The sequence below is a fragment of the Salvia miltiorrhiza genome, chromosome 2 (genome assembly GCF_028751815.1).
Source record: "Salvia miltiorrhiza cultivar Shanhuang (shh) chromosome 2, IMPLAD_Smil_shh, whole genome shotgun sequence".
NCBI lineage: Eukaryota > Viridiplantae > Streptophyta > Magnoliopsida > Lamiales > Lamiaceae > Salvia > Salvia miltiorrhiza.
Genome location: NC_080388.1, coordinates 24818119 through 24840208, shown reverse-complemented (window position 1 = coordinate 24840208; position 22090 = coordinate 24818119). Strand labels below are relative to the sequence as shown.

General features: G+C 40.5%; 1 protein-coding gene across 1 annotated transcript; it reads right to left on the bottom strand.

Moving 5' to 3' along the window:
• Window positions 1–7752: 7752 nt before the first annotated feature.
• On the bottom strand, window positions 7753–8696 carry LOC131007813 (desiccation protectant protein Lea14 homolog). The gene has a single exon (XM_057934729.1). It carries the CDS (start codon window positions 8440–8442, stop codon window positions 7948–7950), a length of 495 nt encoding a protein of 164 aa, XP_057790712.1. The 5' UTR covers window positions 8443–8696; the 3' UTR covers window positions 7753–7947.
• Between the last annotated feature and the right edge of the window lie 13394 nt (window positions 8697–22090).

The following is a 22090-nucleotide window of genomic DNA, read 5'->3' as shown; positions in this document are numbered from 1 at the left end:
AACTTGCGCCTTGTTCATACCACCACCATGGAGCATGTGTTTCTGTGAGTAGTGACACACATATCATCATCCCTCCAAACTTATTTTCGAACTTATGTTCTGTAATAAGTTTGGGGGAGGGGGGTGAGATTAGATATGTGTATCACTTTTATCTTTTTGTTGGTTTTATTGTTTTATCTTGCTTGGTTGGTGGTGTGTGATTGTTTAGTGCTCCATTAGATTTCTGGTGAGATGCCAATGATGATTTCTGTGAAAAAAAATTGAATTTGATTTTCTTTGATGATTTAAGCATAACTGGAACTAATTTGCATAATTCTAGAGTGATTTTAACCTTGACTTTTGGACGTTGAATAAACCTGTGAGATTTTGAGCCATAACTGTTTTTCATACACAGTTTATTCTTTGTTGTGAGTTTTGTCATGCATATGTGGTGATCTTCTAGAACTTGCCATGGTTTCTGTGTCGAGGTTGCTGTTGTGCCCAGGATTAGGAGATGATTTTAGGCCATCTTTTGTTAGCCACATTTTTTATCCCAAACACTGTCCTTGAATATTTTATCCTTTGTTATCCTCTTTGAGCCTATTTAGCTTTTATTCTTTAGCCGGATGATAGGGGGTGATGTAGTATATGGAGATCCTTATGTGGTGAATGTTCAAAGTGGGTTGTGAAAAAGAAGGGGTGATTTTGTGCTACTATTTACTCTTATAAGCTCTAGAAAAGTTGTGGAAAAAAAAAAAAAAAAAAAAGAAAAGAAAAAGAAAGAGAAAAAAAAAAAGTGTAAAGTCGAGTGTTTATTGAGAAATTTGTTAGAAAATCGACTTTGTTTGTTGGAAATAAATGGAGAGCATAAAAGAGTGTTTAGTTCTGTTTTGTGATGATTAAATCCCTTGGTTGGAGTTGATTATGGTGACAAAGTTTGGTGGAAGATGGAATTTATTCCATACTTGCTTTGTGAAGTTATAAGGTTGGTGTTCTTAATTATGTTGAGTCACTTAGCCTATATTTCCCTACCTTAACCAATGTCCCTACATTATAACCCGAAGAAAAAGACCTTTCTGATCTTAGCCCTGGCACACTTTTAGCGATGGAGATTGTAGACGATTGGCAAGCCTATGGTAAGAAATCTGCATTGCATTGAATTCGATGAGAGTGTACACGTCCCGTTCCATCAATTGAGAGTTGAGTGATACACATACCTTGTGAGATTCAATTGTTTGGAATGTCAAGGTTGATTTTGCTATAGATTGTGTTTATTGGTGAATTTTGTGCTTAATTATTGAGGATTTGATAATTCTATCATTCTTTATTATTCGGAGGCATCTATGAGCTAGATTTCTTACCCATTCGTGTTATTGATTGTGTTCTTCTCATTATTCGAGGACGAACAATGGCTTAAGTTTGGGGGAGTTGATAACACTCATATTTCCATGGTTTTTAATGTTCATATGATGTCAATTTTATAGGGAATTGAGTGTTGGATGATTGTTTTGTGCTTAAATTGCTTTATCTTGTGAAACATGATTCTTACTCGAACTTTGAAGGATTTTTCAGGTTTATTGAGTTCGAATTTGGAGCACTGTGCTGAAATAGAAGTTGTAGATCGTCTCGATTCGAGTTCGTGAGCGCAAACGGATCATAAATCGGAGTTCGGACGAGAAAGTTATGGCCGAAACAAAAACGTCGCGCGCAGCAGTCAAAATTCGGCGACCTAAACGGCGACCGCCGAATTTTGGCATTTTAAAGAAGAAAAACGGCGACCCAAACGGCGACCGCCGGCCAGGTCGCCGAATTCCCTGTTTCAATTTTGGCCTCCGGTGGAAAATTCGGCGATCGCCGAATCTTAGAGTAAAAAGGCTGATTTTCGGCGACCCAGACGGCGATCGCCGAACGGGTCGCCGAACGGGGCGCGTGTTTCGTTTCTTCCGCGTTTTTTACGTTTTTCGAGGTGTTTTCGGTTTTGAACTTTGTTTTTCACCCTAAGACTATAAATAGGTCCTCTTTTGACCTATCTAGGGTTCCCAGCTTTAGTTTTTCAGTTCCCAACATTCATATTTCAGTTATATAGCTTTAGAATATTTTAGCTTTCCAGTTTTCAAGGCTTGGATCAAGATTGAAGATTCAAGTCGCTACAATCGTTTTAATTCAGTTTTTATTTAATTTAGTTTTTACAATTGCATTCTTTTTAATTATGTTTATGTTTGATTTTATTATGTCTGGCTAGTCTTTTAATCTGAACCTAGGGTTTGTATATAGCTGATTGATTATGTGTTTTTGATTTATTGATATCAATTTGCCCTCCAACTTATGATTCATGATTCCTGGTGCCTGTTCTCTTGTGAATTACCTGATCAATAATTTACATGTCTAGCTGTTCAGTTTGAGTCTTGAATGCGATAATTGTTCAGCCGATTCAGGAATGCATGATATAGTGTTAGCCTTGAGTCTTGAATGCGATAGGTGAAGCTATAGGAAGCTATTCTTTATGTGCTATTTGGAGTTAATTTATTCCTTGGAGTCTTGAATGCGAAAAGGAATTAATTAATCTACGTTCATAGGTGGTCGTTAGAGACGCTTGTGAATAATATAGTGATCTTTCATCAGGGTTGGATTAAAATTGGTAATTGAATCAATAGGTTGAATGCATGTAGTTGATTAGTAAAAGTACATCCCTAGGGTCAGAGTTTTCCTACATTTGAGTTAAGTAATCGTTATTTATATGCTCTTTAGTTTTAATTTAGTTAAATTTAGTTCGTAATTCACCTTCATAATTGTTTTACCTGCATACTGTTAGAGTCTGTTTAGGAGATAGCTAAAGTAGTTTCGTTGTGTCAGTCCCTGTGGATACGATACTCGGTTACTTAATTTGTGCTACAATTGCACCGTGTTAGTTGCGGTAATTTGTTGCTAATAATTTAGTGATCAACTTTTTGGCGCCGTTGCCGGGGGTTAATTTGTTGCTAATAATTTATGTGCTATTTGGAGTTAATTTGTTGCTAATAATTTAGTGATCCCTAGGGCAGCGGCGCTTCGCGGCGGGGGGCGAACCAGGAGATGGCGGAGATGACGAGGCAGAGGCGGCGATCTGAGATCGAAGGGAGGGAGAGAGGGAGAGAGAGAGAGAGAGAGAAGGGGGAAGGGCCGTGAGGGAGAAGAGAGAGAAAGAGAGTGGAGAGAGAGAGAGCATATATTTAAAGGAGGGTATTTTTGTCTTTTCAATCAAAAAGTGGACATTTTTTATTATTTTTATCTTAGTGGACAATTTTTATCTTTACAATATGAAAGTGGATAGTTTTATATATTAACTCTTAAATTTATTACTATATTAAATAAGCAAAAATTACAATTATGCTGTTTGTATTTATATTAAAAATGTTGTTTTAATTATTATTGTGTTATAATTTTTAATGTCATGTAATTGAAAGTTGATTTATTTTTTATTGCAAATTAAATCCCCAAATTAACAAAATTAGAATAGAACCCAAAATCAAGTAAAAAATCAACGAAATAAATTAACAAACAAAGCCCATGATTAACAAAAAATTTAACAAAATTAGAATAGAGCCCAAATTAATCGTCTTTTTCTTTCACCCAAAATTAATGAAAAAAAAATCTATATTAAACAAAAGTAGAGCCAAAAAATTAACAAAGCCCATGATTACAAACAAATAAATAAAATATTATCATTATAAAAGGTAAGAGGCAGCCCTAATTTCTTCATCTTCAACCTGCGCTTTTCATATCTTCTTTTTCATCTTTGTTTTGTTTTTTGACTTCTGCATAAATCTTTTTCTTCCAGCAACACATCAAAAATTCAAACAAATAAAATCCCTAATATCCTTCCCTTTATCAGCATCGCTTCTTCTGCTAATATTACAGAGCCATTTATTTTTTTCTCATTTCTTCTTCCTTAAGTTCGTTCGCCCTCCCTCAGAAATCTGCCGCTGCGGCTCTTCCTCCGGTGAAGAGCCGTCGACCGCCCTCTCTCTCATAACACGCAGAGACGCACACACACACCTTATCTCTCTCTCTCTCGCCTGACCAGACGCCACCACACACACAAGCACAGATGGCGGCGCGCGCACACAGGCACCGGCGGCCATCTCTCCGGCGAATCGACAGCGGTGAGCCGCCGCGCCGTTCCAGAATCCAGACCCCAATCACAACCGTCGACTCCCTCAATCGAAAACACCCTCTGGGTCTCCCTCTCTGTCTCGCAACTCTCCGATCTGGGAGAAGACACTGCCCCACACGGCGCCGACTCCTTCCTCGCGACGACAAAGATGCCGCCGCCGTCCTCTTCGATTCTCCAGCAACCGCGGCGGTGCCGAGGCTGCTGCCCTCCTTTCTCTGACTCGACTCAACTTGGTACTCACAGACGCGACTCAACTTAGCAAGTTCAAAGGCAGAGAAATAAAATCAAAGCTTCAAACTTCTACTTCTTCTTTCTTCTTTATCAGTGAAAGCCAAGTTCTTGAAATTGTTCAAGGTCTTTTTAGAGAAAAAAACTTGCCGCTTCTTCTTTCTCATCTTTTTCTTCTATAGTTGTCGTCGTTGTTTTGGGTGGTGCTGGTGGTTGCAGTAGCACTGACAGTGGCGATAATGGAAGACCATGATTGTTGTTTGATTGCAAATTTCATCTTATTTATATAGCCTCAAAATGTGTAGGCTACGTATACTTGTTCTCCAAGAACATATTAGGAAATGACATATTAACATATATTCTTGATGAGCAAGTTTTGAAAGAGCCGAGGGAAGTTATAATCTAGTGGATAATTAGATGAATGATATTACATGTTGGTTAAAAGGCTTCTTCATTTTTCCGCCAAAATCGCCATTTTGGCTAAGGTTGAGCTTTTATATTGAGCTTTTATATATATATATAGATGATATTTCCATTAATTTATGATAAATATCACTTTAAACCTCAAGCTATTTTCGCATAATCAATTATATCATGAACTATCGAAAATAATTTTTTAAACTTTGAACTATAAAATTTTGTATCAATTGTACCATTCGTCCATTTTTTTAGCTTCAAAAATTTAACGTGACTCACCGGATCAATGCCACGATGTATTTAGAATTATTCTTTTTTGGACATACATTATATAAAATGATGTGATTATATGCCTTACTAATTAAAAATTCAAAGGATGAAAAATGGATAAAAGGTACATTTGATACAAAATTGTTCAAGGTTTAAAAAATTATTTTCAATAGTTCAAGATATAATTAATAGTGCGAAAATAATTTGGAGTTTAAAGTGATATTAACCCATTAATTTAATACTGGACATGTATATGCTTTTAACATTTTACTTCTAATATTTTGGATTTAGCTTGTTCTTGAAAATATTTAAATTGGCGATGCTTTGTCAATTGACCAAAGTCATAGCCAAACTTTTTATCTTAATAAAAATTGAATGGCATGATATCAATATCTGAATTTATTTCAATTAAACATCAGACTTATGATTTAGTTGCATTCATAACCATGTTATGGCGGGAGACTCGGGTTTGATCCTCATTCTCCTCCTCCTCCCCCCACCCCAAAAAAAAGACTTTGTTAATAATTCATAAAAAGTCATTATTGTCGAGAAAGGGTAGAATAATAATATAATATATAAATTTGTTGGGAATTTCTTAAAATATAAATTAGGAACCATTTTCAGCCCTTAGATAATCAAGATCTACGGTTGATTCATCACCTTGTTGGATAAATTCATGGTCCTGAGTTCGAATCCCAAAGGTAGCAAAAAATTATTTTTCGCAATTCATGCCTATATACAGTTTATTCATGCGTGTTATGTATAAAATTCATGCATTGTTGCTGGGTCGTAATTCTTAAAATAAGGGTGGTTTATTGAATAACCGCCCCATATATATATATATATATATATATATATATATATATATATATATGGGGACGCTCTAATGAGATCCCCTAATAGAAACAATGTAGTCAAATGGCCAATAATTGCGCGATAATGGCCAATAATAGAAACAATGTAGTATATATATATCAAATTAAAGCTCTTGTTGTGATATTTAATTTGATATGTATATTAAAAAGAAACAATGTAGTCAAATGGCCATAATTTAAAATTATATATATATATATATATATGACTATAATTATAATTATGATAATAACGTTATACGTTGAGCACATCGATCATAACTCAATAAAAATATATTATATGACAATATATCATAATAAATTAGTGAACTCAAAATAATAAATTAAAAATTAAAAAGAAATTACTATAATAGTGAAAATAATGTCATATGCTGACACATCAATTGATTACTAAAATGAAATTATACTACCGGACATTATATTGCATTAAATTAGTTATCTTGGAAAAAAAATATATGTATAAAACATGAAGGGATAACTGAATTGTTTAGAATAATATAATACGTTAATTAACTACTTTGTTTGATTATTTCATAAAGAATATAAGTTAATGAATAAATCATAATAAATTGGTGAAATTAAAAGAAAACTTATAAAACATCAATGTATGACTATAATTGTGGGAATGTCATACATTGATCACATCGATTGATAACTTATAAAAGTATACTATAGGACAATATATTATAATAAATTAGTAAACTCGAAATAACAAAATATTTTTTTTAAATGAATATAATTAAAAAAAAACAATACTATCATACATTGAGCACATCGATAGTTACTCAATAAATTTATACTATAGTAAATTAAATAAAATAGGAAGTAATTACTATAATTGTGAAAATAAATTAATAAAAACAACAAAAGAAAAAACAAAAAAAATGAAAAAAAAAAATGGAAAGGAAAAACAAAACAGAAGTATTACTCCTATATTTTAGAGGAATATTGAGACATTTTTATTCACGAATTTTTTTAGAGTAATATTGAGACATTTTTAAAGGTTATATATAAATAATAAATCGTAGATTAACTTATTCACGAATTTTTATTCTTTAATAGAATTATCAGTTAATCGGATTATGCATGATTAATGAAGTATTTTAATTAACAAAATTCAATAAAATCGTTCATATCTTTTCTAAAATAAAGTGAGCATATCTAAGTTGGTAGGATCTTGATTAGTGGCCATATCAATATTTTGTTTCCAAAATTGTTGCAGTAATAAAAGAGAAAAAAATCTTTAGAAATTTTCCAATATGAATTAAGGCTAATTTAGTAATAACAATAACTTAAATTAGGTAATAAATTTTTCAAAGGCATTATGTGCGCACATATTATATGTGTTTAGCAGTACTCTAAAATGAGATGTTTTCTTTGATGGATGAGAGATAAGATTGAATTTAGTTTGGAGGGTGATCCACTTAATTTCGGGATACTTTATTGGATTATTAAAATCTTAGTGAAGGTATCCAATATAAGCAAATCATGCAAATTAAAAATTTGATTAAATTGAATTATTTTATCACTCATATTAAACATCTTTAATATATTATATTGATAAATGTACACTCAATAAATTCCCATTAATCTTTTATTAAAAAAAGTACCATCACATGAATCTAATACTACTAATTAAGAATTAAGAGAGAAAAATTATCCACTTTTTTGATACATGTAATGTGTTTTGATGTCAAGAAACATTTAAAAAATATGTTTTCGTCACGGGGGATGTTTATAGACATTTTTATTACAGTGGGGTCAAATGAAGTAAAAGCTAAATAAATAGGCCTCAAAGATCCGATCGAGACGCAATACATAAGTCAAACCACATAAGAGAAGTCGGCAAATATTTATTATATATAAATAATACTAATAATAAAAAGTTGGATAGGAACAAAATAAAGCCAAAAAGACAACAGCGAGAATCGAAATAGTGGTTTATTACATTCTTCCCGGCCTTATCCATGCAAAGAAAAGTGGAGAGAATTGATTGTTTCCGTGATAGCAAACAGAAAACATATCCATCTATTTGACCTCAACATTCTCGTTAGCCTCACCCGATGTCCCACTGAAAAAGTCAGAAATGGAGGGCAGCTTCATCTCCCCCTGATACGAAATCGGAATCGTGATATTCCCGACCACGGGGAGATCGATGATGAGCCCTAGCGCCAGGGTATAATCGATGTCCCAATCGCCGCCGATGTCGCGGACCAAGCTGATGGCGGCGCTGTGCGGCACCTTCACGGTGACCTCAAGGTGGGTGCTGTCGCTGGCCTTGAGAGATCCGGGGTCGGGGATGGTGCCGGACGCGATCACCCTCTCGTTGCTCTTCACGGCGTACGCGATCTCGCCGATCGGGATCGGGACGCCGTACGGGTTGGAGACGGTGACCTTGGCGAGCAGTGTGATTCCATCGAGGCCGAAGCCTTTCAGATCCACGTCCGCGATCGTCGCCTCCGGCACCGCCACGTTCGTCAATTTCTCGGTCACGTAGTTCTTCGCCTTCTCCAAGAGCTCCATTTTTCGAATGGGGGATTGATTTTGATTTTAGGGTTGCAGCTGCGATGATTATTTATAGTATACGTGTACGTGTGTGTGTGCGAGCGAAAGAGTAATACTACAAGTTTTAAAGGGACGCGTTAGTTTTAAAAACAGGCAGTGGGAAACCCGCGTTTTGAGATCTCTGCTTAATTTTCCAAACTGTCACAAAGAGCAATTCATGCCTGTCTTAATTATCATTCTATTAATATACTAATATTTAACACACCTTTTTTTCGTACTGCTTGATATTTAATAATCGATGCGATTCAGCCTAAATTAGTTCATTATTGGTTTGAGTATATCTTGTTTGTACTAACTTTTTAATTCATTATTATAATATATATTTAATGTTTATAATTTCATATATTCCCCCATCCCATTATTATTGGTCTATTTCTATTTTTAATAGTGATTTAAACTACAAATAATATGGTCTCACATAGATTTATATATTTTTACACTATAATCTTATTCTTTTAAATACTCATGTTCAAAAAAAATAGGCCAACAATAATAGGATCAATGAAATAATTATATCTAAAAAAGTATTATAAATCACAGCAATATATATCCTAAATTACATTCTCAAACGAATATATCATGAAATATTTTTGTAGGGAAGAGAGACACAAATTTTAAGAAAAATTTATAATGCGTGTTTGTGATTATAAATTAAGATAAAGATCACGTTATCCATTATTATTAACTAGCACACGCCCACTCTTGCGATGCACGATCAATATCGAAACTGAACGATATTTTAAATAAATAAATATGCATATTAAATATATACTATAATTTAAATATAAATATAAATCTAAATAAAAAATTTAAATTATCCACGATATAATTTCAATAAAAAACACGAATTTGAAAATATATAAATTTTCAATTTTGTATTTTCAATTACCAATTAATTGATTTTTATTGATAATTAAAATAAATTATAAAAGAGAAAGGAGAGATAAAAGATGAGAGAGAAAAAAAATTGTAACTTTAATTGATAATAACTTATTCGTTTTAAATTTATTTTTTATAATTTTTATATCAAATTAAAGATCTTTTCATTATCTTTAATTTAACATCCATGTTGAATATCTTTTTATTAATCAAAGTTGACGATTTTTATAAAAGAATCAAAATAAAAAAAAAAAATTGAGGAGAGAGAAATTTTGCTGGGAAAAAGTAGTCGTTATACTGCTCTTTTATATAATATATAGATAACCGAAAGAATAGATTTGCATTTAAGACGTGACACGTAAGATTAGAAATGCCACTGAATTCAATTGACAGTTACGTTAAATTACTCATTTACGTCCTTCTTCTTTTTTCTTCTAAGAAATAATAAAATTAAACTTATTTGCGAAAATGAATTTAGTCCAGACATGCACAAAAGTATATTCTTATAAGCAAGCATATGCATATCCCCCACAAAATTGATTACTAGTGTGCGGTTGGAATGATTTTTACCATCTTCAGAAGACTGTGATGGCTTTGGGCCGGCCGACTATGTTAAGTATATTTGTACCAAATTTTGTATTCTATTTTTAACTCTTTATTTCCCCCTTTCGTCGCGTTATATTCTATTTCAATTTAATTTAATTTAAATTAATTTTTTACTCCCTTCGTTCATAAAAAAATAATTTTACAAGAAAACAACACTAAATATTAATATGATGAGGAGTAATATGTGCAGAGCAGAAGGAATGGTCTTGGTCAGAGAAACGGGCCTCGTCAGAGGAATGGTCTTCACCAGAGAAGTCGCTTCCGTCAGAGAAGCTCTCTCACCAGTGAAATGGTTCTCACCAGAGGGATGGCCTTCGCCAGAGAAATGGTTTTCGCCAGAGAGATCACCAAAAGAGCGGAGAAATCTCCCGCCTGAAGGGCAAATTTACTCTTATGCCCTCGACCACGCGAGGCGCATGTTCTCGCAACGAATTTACTATTTTGCCCTCCACATGTAATCTATAAATAGCCATGCACACGCACCATGTAAATCTACGCTATCTTCACTCGCAATACGACTGCAGCTTTATCTTTGCTCTCAACAACTTAGCATTTCTCTCACTTTTCCAAACAACACTAGGTATAATTCATAATCTACAATAATTCACCGATAAAATCTATATCCATCTAATTATAATTCACCAACTGGCGCCGTCTGTGGGAATTCTGGGCTAAGGCGTGAGTTTCGACCACCTGCGCATGCAGATCCGTAATTACGATCGAATTTGCGTGCGCAGGCCCCAATTGAGCCGATAATTCGAATACCCAAGCAAATCCGGATCGATATTCACGTTTTTCATGCGGATCTACCTATGAACCTTTGAGATTTGTGATTTTTTACAACTTTCCTTGCATATGCATGTCGGGAAGGCGGTGGGCACTGAGGATCGGGCATTAATTTGTGATTATTTTACGTAATCATCATAATTGTGTGTGGTTATAATGTTTTCTCGCATAATTTATGTTTTTCTTACGAATCTAACTTATTTCGCTAACGATCTGTTGATTGGTGCTCTGTTTTTGTGTTTTTTGGGTTTTCACGGTTATTTTACCGGGTAATACGTTCTCTCTCACGAGTTTGACTCCGAATCTATGGGAAATCTCCATCGTTATTTCTGCTTACGTTTTAAACCGTGTCCTGGGTTTATTTCCTAGTGCACAGGGGTGTTTCTCATGGGATCTTTTAATGGCCTTCGTGCCAGTGTTCGGGACATTCCACATTTCGTATTTCTCCGGTAGCGGACAGTCCGATCCATTTTTTACTTAAAATGTTTTCTCACATTTTCTATATGTAGGTACTATGGGTTCTTCGGATGCTCACCGCACTCTTGAGAAGGAGTTTGACAACGCCGTCCTTAGCTCCGCTGCTCACATCACTGAGGTTTCCACCTCACTGTTTAACGGACTGCAAGCTAGCACCATTTTCACCACATCGCCGGGTTTCCACATCGTTTCTGCTACGCCGCTGACGGGTCGAAATGTTACCACCCAGAGACCTGCTCTGGTAACCCCGGGATCAGACTTGCAAGGCTTGGCCCCCACATCTGGTGGTGGACCGATAAACTTTGTGTTGGCAGAGCAAATGATGGCTCTGCTCAACTACGCTGCTGTGCGCCAGGCGATGGGGACTCCCCTGTTGTCCACTGTTCCCGCTGCAACTCCCCCAACGAGTATGATCAACCCACAGGGCATCGAAGCCCCGCCTCCCGCTGCTCTGGAGGTGAACGATCCGCTTGCCAACAAGCAGGCTATGCTGCCTAAGGAGACACAAAAGGTCCCTGCTGAGAGGGAACCGGAGAGAAGGCCCGAGGGGAGCCGAGTCAGGCTCAATAGCATCGTCAGGAAGGAGGGGGTCGACGAGTCCGACAGTCGTTCCGTCACTCCCATGTTCGGGGAGAAGAGGCTAAGGGAGAACGCGAGGCACAAAAATCAAGTGTCACAACTGAGGAACCAACTCAAGGACTTGGAGGACTCGCTGAGGAAGAAATCTCAGAGGGACGAGAGGCTGCAGAGGTCAGAGAGATCTCACAGGGCAGAGAAGTCATACCGGTCAGAGGGGTCGCACCGGTCAGAGAAATCACAGCAGACAAGAAGGTCAGAGGGACGGGAGCATGAGTATTCCTCTGGGAAGCAGGACCACAGGGTCCACAAACGTCATGTTCACGACTCACCGAGGGACAGAAGGGAGCATGGGAGGAATAAGGATGATAAGCGGGCCAAAACATCGAGGGTTCTCACCACCAGCAAAAGCCATTTCTCCGCTGACATCCTGGCGGATACTCTACCAAGGAATTATAAACCCATTTCTCTGGATTATGATGGTACCACCGACCTGGAGGCACACCTTAACCGCTTCGAAGGATTGGTCACTCTCCACATGTACACTGAGGGCATCAAGTCCCGAATATTCTCCACCACGTTAACTGGACCTGCCCAGTTGTGGTTTGGGACGCTCGCCCCAAATTCTATTCACTCGTTTGAGGATCTACAGACGTATTTTTTAAGGCAGTGTGCAAGCTCGCGGAGGGTCGGGAAGTCAGCTCTTTCTTTGATGGACATAAAGCAAGATCAAAACAAAACACTACGGGAATATACTGCCAGGTTCAACCTCGCTGCTCTGGAGGTACCGGAGGCAGAGTCACAGATTAAAAATTGTGCCTATGTCAGAGGATTAAAACCGGGACTCTTCTTCGATGAGTTACAAATCAGACCGGCAAGGGACTTTGATGATATCATGGCTAGGCTGCCAGGGTACTTACAGTTGGAAGACGCCAGGATGGCAAGGAAGGCAGAAAATGACATACACAAGGCTAAGAAGTCCAAGGATGCACCAGAGCGGTACAACAGAAACCAGGATCGGGCTCCTTTCAGAGGGTTGCCCCCGAGGGTACCTCCTCCCCAGGCAGAGGGACCACCCCGTCAGCAGCGCACTGTGAATGAAGTCAATCGTTTTGACGAATATACCCCCTTGAACAAATCTCCGGAGGAGATATTTCATCTAATCAAAAATCAGCTGTTTTTTCGGACACCCGGCACTTATCGGGATGGGCAGCCACAACAGGGCCCCAATAATAAATTGTGTGAATACCATAATGCTTATGGGCATTACACCCAGGGCCGGCCCTGCTGTGTTTTTAGTGGAGCAATTGCCCTGGGCCCCCAATTTTTGGGGGCCCCAAAATATTGGGCCCAAGTATTAATACCCTAGTAAAAAAAAATTTACTAAGCCCATAACAGTGCAGCTGTGCAGCCTAGCAATTAGAAAAAAAAAATATTGTGCTAAGTTACTAACGGTAGGAAAAAGTGTGCAGCCCACCAACTAGATTTTTTTTTATTTCACTAAGTTAGTAAATACTAAGTCTAACGGTAGGAAAAAGAAATACGCTCTCTCAGTGACTCTCACGCTGCACTCTCTCTCTCTGCTCTCTCTCGGCTCTCAATTCACAATTCTCTCCGGCGTCGTCATCACTCTCCATCTCTCCGCTGTCCGCTCTCAATTCTCTCTGTCAGACGGCTGTTCGATTGTTGCCGCTGGCTCGCTGCGCTGTTCAGTTCCTGTGAGGCAGAGGCGCAAAGGCAGAACGCTCGCTGCACTGTTCGACCTGTGCGGCGGCGGTGCTCGCCGGTGCTCCTGCGGGCGGCAGTTCTAACTTCCACGGCAGAAGGGCATAATTTAATTATAGGTGTGTTGTTCCAAGTTTTAGTTTAATTGCTTAATTTGATTTTGAAATTGTTGTGCATAAAATTGTTTGGAGTTGTCTGAAATTGTTAATTGTTATTGTTGCTTTGCATATAGAAATTTATTGTGTGAATTATGTTGCCTAGAAAATATGCATCGGGTAGTCAAAAAAGAAATAAAAGAAAAAGAATTGATGAGGTGATTAAAACTCAAAAAGGAGCCCTTCGTAAATTTCTTATATTTACGTTCTACTATGTCTCAAGAAATGTTGAATGGATTAGCGATTTTGTGCATTGAACATGAGGTATTAGAAAAGCTTGATCTTGAAGAAATTATTAATTATTTCATCATTGTTTCCTAGTTTATTGCATTTTATAGTTAATATTATAGGGGCCCCTTTTTTCCTTTTCGCCCAGGGCCCCCGGAATGTCAGGGCCAGCCCTGATTACACCAAGCACTGCGGACATCTCAAACACCAATTGGAGTTTCTGGTGCGTCAGGGTAACTTAGATCAGTTTATAGCCAAAAGAAACGAAGACCAGGTTCAGAGGCCAGATTGGAGTCATATCGCATTACAACTTACAACACAGAGCAAAACTCGGAACTCCGCAGAACATAGCTCGACCTGGTGGAAGCACAGAGGGATGAAGCCCAAGTCAGAGCGGCGAAATATAAAAGCATCATCAAGGCGGGATACGACAAAAGGGTCAGAGCAAGGAAGCTAGCTAAGGGCCATTTAGTCCTCAAGAGGGCCGATGCATTGAAGCCAGTGGGCAAATTCGAACCCAATTGGGAGGGTCCCTTCATCATCACCGAGGTTCTGGGCGGCGGAGCGTACACTTTGTCGGATCTAGACGGCAGAGCTCTCCCCAGACCATGGAATATCAACACCTTGAAAAAGTTCTATGTATAATGTTATTGATGACAGAACAAATTGTAGACCGAATACTCTTTTTCCCACAGGGGTTTTAACGAGGTTCGGGGCCATGATATCAATAAAATCGGATACGTGGTTCTAGGGAATTCCCTGACGTTGGCTCATTTACTTTAATTTATTGCTTTCCAAGTTGCATATTTTACTTAACATGTTCATGCAGAGCATTGCACATGTCACCAGAGGGGGGAGTAGGGTATATACCCACAATTCACAAATTCACCAATTGCTGCTAAGCAAGCTAAGGGAAAAAGGGAAAAACAAATTCAAAAACAAATTCAAAATTGCTACTTAGCAAGTCAAGGGAAAAGCAAACATCAAAGGTGGATCAGAGAAATCACTTTAATCGTAAGCCGCGAAAGTTGGTTGCACCCCCCGGGTCTTCCATGCTCCGCGCAGAGGGTTACTGTTGAATCGTAACCCGTGAAAGTTGGTTGCACCCCCCGGGTCTTCCATGCTCCGCGCAGAGGGTTACTGTTGAATCGTAAGCCGCGAAAGTTGGTTGCACCCCCCGGGTCTTCCATGCTCCGCGCAGAGGGTTACTGTTGAGTCTTCCATGCTCCGCGCAGAGGGTTACTGTTGAATCGTAAGCCGCGAAAGTTGGTTGCACCCCCCGGGTCTTCCATGCTCCGCGCAGAGGGTTACTGTTGAATCGTAAGCCGCGAAAGTTGGTTGCACCCCCCGGGTTTGCCATGCTCCGCGCAGAGGGTTACTGTTTAACCGTAAGCCACGAAAGTTGGTTGTACCCCCCGGGTCCTCCATGCTCCGTTCAGGGTGTTCTTTTAATCGTAAGCCGCGAAAGTTGGTCGCACCCTCCGGGTCTTCCATGCTCCGCGCAGAGTGTTCCAGTCGGCAAGGAGGGAAGCAGCAGAGGGATGGCTCAAAGGGAAGCAGCAGAGGAATGTGGCAGAAGAATAACCCAAGTGGAAGCAGCAAAGGAATAGCTGGAAGCGAAGATTCAAATAAATCCTTGAAAGAGGAGTCAAAGAAATCCTTGAAGGAGAAGTCAGAGAAATCCCTGAAGGAAAAGTCAGAGAAATCCCCGAAGAAGGAGTCAGAGAAATCCACGAGGGAGGAGTCGGGGAAATCATTTGGAGGGACCATCCAGAAGAATCATTCCGAGAAGTCAAACAGGGAGAATAACCAGAGAAGCTGCTTCGAGGGAAGCTGACCAGAGGAATCATAAATACTTCAACAAAAAATAAAAATTCTACTCTACCCGACAAAAAACATTGGTCACATCTCGAGGTTCCGGAATGCAAGCTCATGTCAACCACAACAAACAATAAAACAATACGAAGGATGATTGAATGCACAACCAACACAGAAATTAAAGGGAGAAAAGAGTCATGAAGAAATTTCATTAATAATGCCAAGGCGGCAGGACTGTACATTGAGATCAAAATAGCACCAAGTGTTTACAAATCCGAAATTACAAAAATTTGGATAAAGCAAGGGAGAAGATAGCAGGGCAGTCAGGAGGGAGGAGCATGGACAGCAGACTCAGGAGTAGCAGCGGTAGGAGGAGGCACATCAACAGGAGCAACGGCATCAGAGGCCTCACCAGAGGGACCCCCTTCTTCGAATACAGGCAAAGTGCCTGAATCCGTCACCGCAGGGAGACGAGCCTCCACGTCAATCAACTTTAACGCCTCTTGGGTATATGCTGTTTTATCTTTATACAGGGCGTAAAGCTGATCAACGGCTGCAGAGGAGGACGCACGGTCTTCGAAGTCGGAGGCCTTAAAGCCAGAGGGCAGAGGGGGCTCCACGCCGAACTGCGAAAATCCCAGAGGACCAACACCAGCCTGGCCCCTCAGTTGATTCACAAATTTCGCCAGGGAAGCGCAGTAGGAAGGCCAGTACGCAGGGGCAGTGGGCGCTGGTTCAGAGCAGACCCCAAAGGCGAATTGGGAAAGGGCCTTCTCCAAGACCGGATACCATCACCCTGGCTTCTCAGGGGAATCCGCGGCGATGCCCAGCAGGCTGTTCAGATCCTCATCCTTGATGTTGTTCATCAAGGCCTCCATATCCAGGGCAGCGGCCTGTTCCGCTGTTGCACCCACCATCTCCGCCGTCTTCAGCGCTGTCTGTTTAATCACGTGGGCGAAGATTTGGGCGAACCCCTCTAGATAATCGGGGGTCTTCTGGAAGGCCGCCAGGGTGCCTTCTAGCATCATGCCTAGGAACTGCTGGCCCTGGGGTGACAGGAAAAATCCCAGGCGCTGGTCCCGGGCCCCCATCACGTAGCCCCGATTCTAGGCACCCTCGCAAGCCGTCTTCCAGTTGCGCCTGGATTCCCGGTGCTCCTCCAGGTACCTCATCCAGAATCGGACGATGTTGTCATACCCCTCTTTCTTGGCCCTCTCCAGTTTAGAGGCCAGAGAGGCCTTCTCCACCTCGGCCTGAGTAAGTTTTGCCTTCAGCTCAGCCACATCTGCTTCGGCCTTGTTGTACTGCTCCACCATGCCCGCGACCTCCTCTTCGTGGCTCGCCGTCCGCTCCTTCTCTTTCTCCAGGTCCTTCTCCAGTGCATTGTAGTCATCGATACACTGGATAGCCTCACCCACCAGGGACTCCAGCTGTAGAGAAACGAAGGGAAAAACATCAGAGCAGAGAAATCGAAAGGTTAGTAATAAAATCATTTAAACAAGGTAAAAATGCAGGATACCTGAAGAGCCAACTGGCTGAGCTGGTTAGCCAGCGTCGCCCGCTTCAACTTGCTTGTGGTTTCCATATCCTTAGAATGGATATGGGAAAGCAGGGTGTGGACGAAGTCTCGCCCCTTCAGGGACGAGATTGGCCTGGAACCAGAAGCCTCCAATTCCCCCGCGGGCAGGGCCGAAACCTCACCCCCCTCAGCATCCACGGAAGCAGCCTCCGCTTCACCTGCTGACCCACCCTCTGGGTCCACGAACTTGCTGGCCTTGTTCGGAGCCTTCTTGCGTCTTTTCTCCGCAAGGGCCTGCACAACGGCCTTCCTCTTCTGTTGGACTTGACAGGAAGCGGGAGTCGGGATGTCCCGGACCAAGGCGGATATCAAAACGTCATCCTCAACGTCCACCACAGGAATGGCGGACCCTCTGTCAGCTCCGCCAGAGCCAGAGCCACCAGTCCCCTAGCTGTCGGGGCTGAACAGGGACAAGACCTCCATGTTCTTCCCCTTGCCCGGAGGGAAGCGCTGCGCGGGAGTAACCTCCTCAGGGGCATCAATCACCATCTGGGAGGTGTCTATCCCGGAGCCCGCGGGCTGCCCAGAGCCCTGCCCCTCATCACCAGAGGGACGATCAGATAGGAGCGTGGCTCGGCACTTTGACCTCCACGACATTCCTGCGAACAAACACAGCTTTATCAACAGAACTAAGGTAATAGTAATTTACGCATATCTACTAACATTTAATTTTACCTATAGATTCGCGGGGATACAGGGGAAATAAACCGGTGGCAGCTAAGGCCGGATTATTCTCAGCTAGCTCCTTACAGGGAAGAGGGTCCTCCCTATTCATGGTATTAAGGGAACCTATTACCCCTAAGTCAAATCGCTGGGTTTTCCCAGAGAAGTAGGCTTATATGTGGTCCGAGACTCGTGCCATAGCAGCTCTTGAGCATTATATTGACACCAGGAGCCCCGGTTGGTTTTCACAAAACAGTAAAAGGACACGAAGCCCTTGTCGTGGGAGTTGAGGGAGTTCAGGAAAGTGGTGGGGTAGGTTTTGCGGGCGGCAAAACTATATAAAGGATGGCCTTGCCACCTAAGGGACTGAGTTTGAAGAAAAAGCTTGGTGGTATCTTGGACACCGTGGGCTGTACAAAGAATATGGAAAGCAAATAACCTCCGAAGAGCGGAGGGGGCTACTTGGAAAAAAGGAATATGGAAATAATTGCAGACATCCACTAGGAGAGCAGGGGGGGAGCCTCAAACCAGCTTCTACCTGGGCTCGGAAAAGGGGGATTTTATTCATGCGCAGTTTGGTGAAAGGCTCGGAGGCCTTGGAATAAGGCTCAAAGGTTAAGCCATCCGGACGTCTACACTTCTCGAACATCCGTTCCATCTCCGCAAAACCTAACTGGGATGCGGGAATAGTTTTGGGAGTCTTGGGGGTATGGGGAGGAGATTCAGAAGCAGCCGAAGAATCCCGGGGAGTGGCGGGGTCGGCAGAAAGAGGGGCAGTCGAAGGGTCCTGGGGAGGAGGAGAAGAAGGCGGAGTAGCCTGAGGAGAGGGAGAGGGAGAAGGAGAGGGGGAGAAGGCAGGTTGGGCGCCGGAGGTAGAGGCCATGACCGGAAAAATTCAAAAAATTCTAGGGCTAGCACGCTCAATCAGAGCACCAACAAACTTACAATAAAACTAGTCTACGCTACACAAGAACACCAGGAGAGGGATACGTAATTTACCTAGGTCAAGTAAGGTCACGGAGCGCACGTTGGAGTAGAAGACAGGGATCTCCGGAAATCGGGATAGCAGTCGAAGGGTTCAAGAGAGAAAAGCGAAGAAGATGAATAGTGGGAAATAAAATTTGAACTGCCTAAGTATAACGTACGCGGGCATCTACCAACTAGCGGGATGAACGACACGTGGCACTGGGGAAATAATCAATGGTCAAGGATTCCTACGGAGAGACGAAGAGACGCAAGGGTTAAAAAGTAACCTCGAAAAGCGGAAAAGTATACAGTGAAGGGACGGGCATTTAATGCAGATGACGTCAGTCACGCGGGTGGACACTCTGACTAGATTACTCTGCCCCAGAGCGAACTAGTCAGACTAGAGGGGGAAGTAGCTGATGAAGAGTAATATGTGCAGAGCAGAAGGAATGGTCTTGGACAGAGAAACGGGCCTCGTCAGAGGAATGGTCTTCACCAGAGAAGTCGCTTCCGTCAGAGAAGCCATTCTCACCAGAGAAATGGTTCTCACCAGAGGGATGACCTTCACCAGAGAAATAGTTTTCGCCAGAGAGATCACCAAAAGAGCGGAGAAATCTCCCGCCTGAAGGGCAAATTTACTCTTATGCCCTCGACCACGCGAGGCGCATGTTCTCGCAACGAATTTACTATTTTGCCCTCCACATGTAATCTATAAATAGCCATGCACACGCACCATGTAAATCTACACTATCTTCACTCGCAATACGACTGCAGCTTTATCTTTGCTCTCAACAACTTAGCATTTCTCTCGCTTTTCCAAACAACACTAGGTATAGTTCATAATCTACAATAATTCACCGATAAAATCTATATCCGTCTAATTATAATTCACCATAATAAAAATTAGTGAATGTGTTATGAATGGAGAAAAATTTTCACATAAAAAATATTATTAATAATGATAATTAACTATATTGTGAGTGGACAAAATAACCTATCATGTGGTGGGGTATTGTTCATAAACAAAAAATGAATAATTTTTGTGGACGTTCTAAAATACAAAAATAAATATTTTTTATTAATGAAAAGAGTAATTATTAATTACGATTTTATTTCATCTAATCAAAGTATGTAGTTATTTTTCATCATTTGATTCCACTTTTATTAGTTAAGAATTCGTTGCTCAAGGTTGATATAAATTCACAGTTAGTAGTATAAATTCATGGTTGGGGAAAATGACGATTCCCAATAAGTTGCAGATATTGCATACTCATATGTCCCATTCTTCTTGTCTCATTTTTCTTTTTTAATTGTCTCATTTTTATAAAATTAACAATTAATCATCAAAATGTGTGGGTTGTATCACTTTAAAATAATTTACATTTTCTTCTTAATTCTCCTGTCGAAAAAAATGAGATAGAGGGATTATAATTTTTAGGATAAGTATTAGTTTTTTGCCCATCGTTTGGGCGTTTTCTTAAAAATATCCTACTTTAAGCATAATTATAAAATAATACCCGTCGTTAAACTCTTTTCTTATTTGTGGCCCGTAAAAATTATCCGGATACCAGTATTCAGGGCCGGCCCTTTAGTATTATTGGTGGGGCAATGGCCCAGGGCCCCTAATTTTTGTGGCCCCCAAAATATAGGTCCAATAGTATTATACCCTAATAAAAAAAATATTTACCTATTTGTTTCTAAAGGGCGACAACTGTGCAGTAATTAAAAAAAATAAAAAAAATATCTCCCAAATTAACGGTTGTCATATCTCTCTTGCAATTAATGGCCCTCTCATCTCTCTCTCTCTCTCTCTCTCTTTCTCTCTCTCTCTCTCTCTCGCTTCTGACTTCTCTCTTCTGACTTCTCTCTGCAATCTCTCTCTCTCGACGCTCTCTCTCTCTCTCTACTCACTTTCTCAACTCTCTTGGCTCTCGCGCACGACGCACAATGACAGTCGTAGGCAGCAAATGAAGCCATCAAACCGCAAATATCTTGTCCTCTGTGGCTTTACTGTTCCTACGTTCTGCCAGTATCGGGAAGGAGTTCTGTTCTACTCCACCGCTCGCCGGTGCTCCGGCATGCGGCTGCGGTCGTCGGTTTATTGCAATTTATAGTTAATGTTACATGCATGTTTACAACTATCTAAAATTTGCTACAACTTCTCGAAACTTTATCTTTTAGGGGTCTTTTTTCTTTCCTTTTCGCCTAGGGCCCTGGAATGTCAAGGCCGGCCCTGCCAATATTTAACATGTTCGGCCAAGCACCAACATGGCAGACACGGGGAATTAAAAAAAAAAAACGAACGAAAATCCACATATTTAAAATAACACAACTCTTCATTTGCAAAAAACGATTTATTACTTTGGAAAAGTGCATCTAAGTTACTGTAGTTTCTCCTTCCTCCCATTCCCCCTCATTCAACCCTCACCATCTCCTCCACTGATTTCTCCCTTCCTTGCCATCTCCTCCACCACCCCATGGAGGTGTCATCTCGTTTGTCGGCCCCTGCCCATCCACCGCCATCTCCTCCGCCGCCGACCGCCATGTATGTTTGGATTCGTGAATGCAACAATTAGTTAATTAATGGAGGAAGGGATGAACTGGAAGCTACAGTTAATCGGCGACATGGAGGAAGAAGTAGCTGCGTGTTTTCGGAGATTATGGGTTGAATACGAGGGAATGAGAGGAAGAAGAAGCTGTAGTAACTCAGATGCGCTTTTTCAAAGTAAGAAATAGTTTTTGCAGATGAAGAGCTGTGTTATTTTAAATACGTGGATTTTCATTCGTTTTTTCCTTTTTTTTTTAATTCTGCATGTCTGCCATGTTAGCACTTGGCCGTAACACGTCAAATATCGGTAGCCGGATAATTTTTATGAACCACAAATAAGAAAAAAGTGAAACGATGGGTATTGTTTTGTATTTGACGGCACTCTTCTGTTTACGAAGCTTGGCCCTTAGTCAGCGCATGTGCTTTCAAGGGTTTTGGTTATGTACGTTGTTTTTTCGTTTTTAATAAAATTTCTATTTTCAGCAGGGTATTGTTTTGTAATTATGCTTAGAGTGATATATTTTGAAAAAACGCCTAAAGAATGAGCCAAAAACTAAAATTTATTCTAATCTATATATTATATAAAACACCAGTTTAACG